Below are 1,760 nucleotides of genomic sequence, written 5' to 3'. Positions count from 1 at the left end.
CACGAGAGAGTTGATCCTCCAGTCTTCCTGAGGCCTCTTCCAGGGCCCTTGACAAGCTAACGCAGCCGTGGGCAAACTACGGCCCACGGGCCGGATCCGGCCCATTTGAAATGAATAAAACTAAAAAAAAAAAGACCGTACCCTTTTATGTAATGATATTTACTTTGAATTTATATTAGTTCACACAAACACTCCATCCATGCTTTTGTTCCGGCCCTCCGGTCCAGTCTAAGAACCCATTGTGGCCCTCGAGTCAAAAAGTTTGCCCACCCCTGGAACGTCAGGCTGAGATTTGAACTCAAAGCCTTTGACGTTGAACTTAGCGCTCATACGGTGTTTAAAAGGCTTTTAGGCAAACTTTTATGTAAACTTCATAGACATTTTCCAAGACATACTGAATACCCCCTCTTGCACTGTATTTTAAAAATTCAGACAAACGGCATGAAGTTGAAATGCTACTGTTGACTGCATTTTCTCATACATGGAAATTCTACTTTTTATTTTATTTTTTTGGCCTCAGATCGAAGGTGCATTTATTCAAGGCATGGGACTCTACACAATCGAGGAACTGAATTATTCTCCTCAGGGTGTCCTGTACACTCGCGGTCCAGACCAATACAAAATCCCCACCATCTGTGACATCCCCACAGAGTTTCACGTTTCCTTTTTGCCTCCATCTCAAGACTCAAATACCCTGTATTCATCTAAGGTAAGTTATGCTCCATGAATAAATGCATGCTGATGAGATACTCGTGCAGGGAGGGAAGGGCTGCATTCATCTTTTGGTTATTTGGAGTTCCTACCAAGATTGTAGAAAAAAAGGCTTTATTAAGCATTTTAATTATAAAATAATTTAACATAATTCTTTTAAAATACTCCAAATCTTGAACCTAACGCAAACTACTGTTGTCATGGGTTGCATCTGAATTTTCACTTTGTGATCATCATCTTCGTGCCCATATCTCCTTTCTCCATTTGGGATCATTTCCTTGGACTGGAATCCTAAGAATGGGAATATTAGGATTAAATAGTAAATTGCTTTTTTTAAAGGAAAAAGTTACAGATTTAATATTTTATACATGTACACATGTACCTGTAGACAGACAGAGAGAGAAAGAGAGAGAGAGAGAGAGAGAGAGAGAGAGAGAGAGAGAGAGAGAGAATCTAGTTCACTTGTCCCCTTGCAGGGCCTGGGAGAGTCTGGCATATTCCTGGGCTGCTCAGTATTCTTCGCCATCCATGACGCGGTGAGAGCAGTGCGACAGGAGAGAGGCCTGTGTGGACCGTTGAAGCTCAATAGCCCACTGACCCCGGAGAAGATTCGAATGGCCTGTGAAGATAAGTTCACAAAAATGGTATGCTCTGCTCATCAATTTCTGTCCCCTGTCTTGTGGTCAGGTGTTATTAGCCCACCATGGCGGTTTTCCGTGGAAGAAAAGGTGACAAGAATCCCAAGGGCACTTGTGCAGGGGAAGAGCAGCATGGCCTTGAAGTGCATTTTCCAACAGCCTGGCCCTGTTACTAGGAAGGGGACCCAGCCCTGAGTGGGATTGCCTGGGGCCAGCTGCTGGTGTGTGGGTTCTTGACTTCGTGCAGGAAAGATTTCATATCATGAGTCCTGAGGCTCATTTCTATACTTCTTGAAAAAAGGAGGTTTCTTTTTTATCATCAGTTATGTTCCTCCCTTATTTTGTTTTTTCCCAGGACACATTGGTCCAGGATAGAAGTTTAGGCGCGGTGCCCTGAGCCTCAGAACACAG

At 43.6% G+C, this 1,760-nt stretch overlaps 1 protein-coding gene across 1 annotated transcript in view; it reads left to right on the top strand.

The window, feature by feature from the left end:
- Positions 1 to 1,760, top strand: part of LOC102755298 (aldehyde oxidase) — a 71,817-nt gene that overhangs the window by 61,867 nt on the left and 8,190 nt on the right. The window contains exons 33-34 of the mRNA XM_006771804.2: positions 521 to 709; positions 1,188 to 1,355. Of these exons, the coding sequence (XP_006771867.1) occupies positions 521 to 709; positions 1,188 to 1,355 (357 nt within the window). The remainder of the gene's footprint in view (positions 1 to 520; positions 710 to 1,187; positions 1,356 to 1,760) is intronic.

Source organism: Myotis davidii, unplaced genomic scaffold (genome assembly GCF_000327345.1).
Source record: "Myotis davidii unplaced genomic scaffold, ASM32734v1 scaffold945, whole genome shotgun sequence".
In the NCBI taxonomy this organism is placed as follows: Eukaryota; Metazoa; Chordata; class Mammalia; order Chiroptera; family Vespertilionidae; genus Myotis; species Myotis davidii.
The sequence above is the reverse complement of the archived record's forward strand: the minus strand, read 5'-3'. Positions and strand labels throughout refer to the sequence as shown.